The sequence below is a fragment of the Bremia lactucae genome, linkage group LG6 (assembly GCF_004359215.1).
Source record: "Bremia lactucae strain SF5 linkage group LG6, whole genome shotgun sequence".
In the NCBI taxonomy this organism is placed as follows: Eukaryota; Oomycota; class Peronosporomycetes; order Peronosporales; family Peronosporaceae; genus Bremia; species Bremia lactucae.
The window spans coordinates 3,622,042-3,623,447 of record NC_090615.1 but is presented as its reverse complement, the minus strand read 5'-3'; the positions used below and the strand labels follow the sequence as shown (position 1 = coordinate 3,623,447).

General features: G+C 50.6%; 1 protein-coding gene across 1 annotated transcript; it reads left to right on the top strand.

The window, feature by feature from the left end:
- Window positions 1-899: 899 nt before the first annotated feature.
- CCR75_001411 (uncharacterized protein) lies at window positions 900-1,109 on the top strand (the record flags this gene model as incomplete). Its single annotated transcript, XM_067959514.1, has 1 exon — window positions 900-1,109. One exon carries the CDS (start codon window positions 900-902, stop codon window positions 1,107-1,109), a length of 210 nt encoding a protein of 69 aa, XP_067817981.1.
- Window positions 1,110-1,406: the final 297 nt, after the last annotated feature.

Genomic DNA, 1,406 nt, shown 5'->3' with positions numbered 1-1,406 from the left:
AAGTTAACTGGTCTTAAGAGAAGTCTTCCTCTGCACGTACAGTGTACGTCACCTAACGAAAGGCACCACTCACAACTGAAGCAGTGTGAAGTGGACTTGTACTGAAACAGTACAAGTCGTAGTGCACCGTTACACTTTACGCATGGATTTTATTTGTCATAGCAGATTTAAGCTGACAATGAAACTATCGTACTTTTACTTCCACCTTCTTCGAGGAAAGTGCATTGCTTTTCTTCTAATACTACGAAACTACTACCAAATTTCATGGGGCCATTTGTGGTGGTCGAGAAGGCTATATATCTGAATTATACGATCTCCCTTCCGCCGTATATGAAGACCTCCTTTCGTATCTACGTGGGTCATCATAACATCTAATCATTGGGTAGGACAAAAATGTTTTATTTATAATTCTATTAAATAAAAATAAGCCTTGAACATTTTTGCTGATGCACAGTACGCACGCGAAGTCTCGGGCAACGTCATCCGTGACGTCAGTACAACCTTGTGTGTAAGGTCGCCTTCTTAGAAGAAGGCTGTGACATAAGCGTACGTTGCGCGAGCGAATCTCACGGCCGCACGACGACGCGACATGATGACGCCCGCGATGACGTCACAAGGAAAGCTTAGAGTTAGCACAGAGTAGCAAACTGAGGATCTTGAATATAATCACTTATAATTTTGTCTTCTGCTGCGCAGACCACCTTCAACAGGTTAGGAGCTTAAAGACTGACTCCAACGGCGCGCCGAGTGCACCGACTTCAGTCAGCTTCGACGTCGGCCACGAAGGGCCACAGCGTTCCCAGTGGTTGTGGAAGGCACGCCAGCCGCTCACGAAAGAGGGAACAACTTCAACGCAAGAACTTGCTACTATCCTCGATATCCAAGCGCGGATGGCGCCGATGAAGGCGTCGCTAGTACAGCGAGACAAGGACGGGCGGATGCTCGGGGCAATTGAGTCTAGGATGTTCCACTCTGCGCTTGGCAACGGTCGCGGTAGTGCGCCAATGGGCAATGACGCGTTAGGCAACTCTCCTGTGCGCTTAAGGGCGGTCAAAGCCGTGCATACGCGCAGCATGCGCATGGGGCAGGAAGACAAGCTGTCGAGCTAGAATGTACCCTCCGCACGGCGATGTGCCACAGCAGCCCCAGCCCCGTGCATCAGAGTGGCACAGGGCTATGCGCGACGAATAATGCCGGTCGCACAGCAAGCGACGCTTGTTCCAGATGAGCGTCAGCGCAGGCTCACGATCCGCAAGTTTGACGAGACGGAGCTGTATCGAGGTCTAGGGTCCGAGTATCTGGACTGAGGTCGAACGCTTATGCGCCAGATTCAGTACGCACAAGCACTTGTGGCTTTGACTGTTCAGAAGACGTGAAGACCGACTTGCTCGCTCACTACTTCAGTG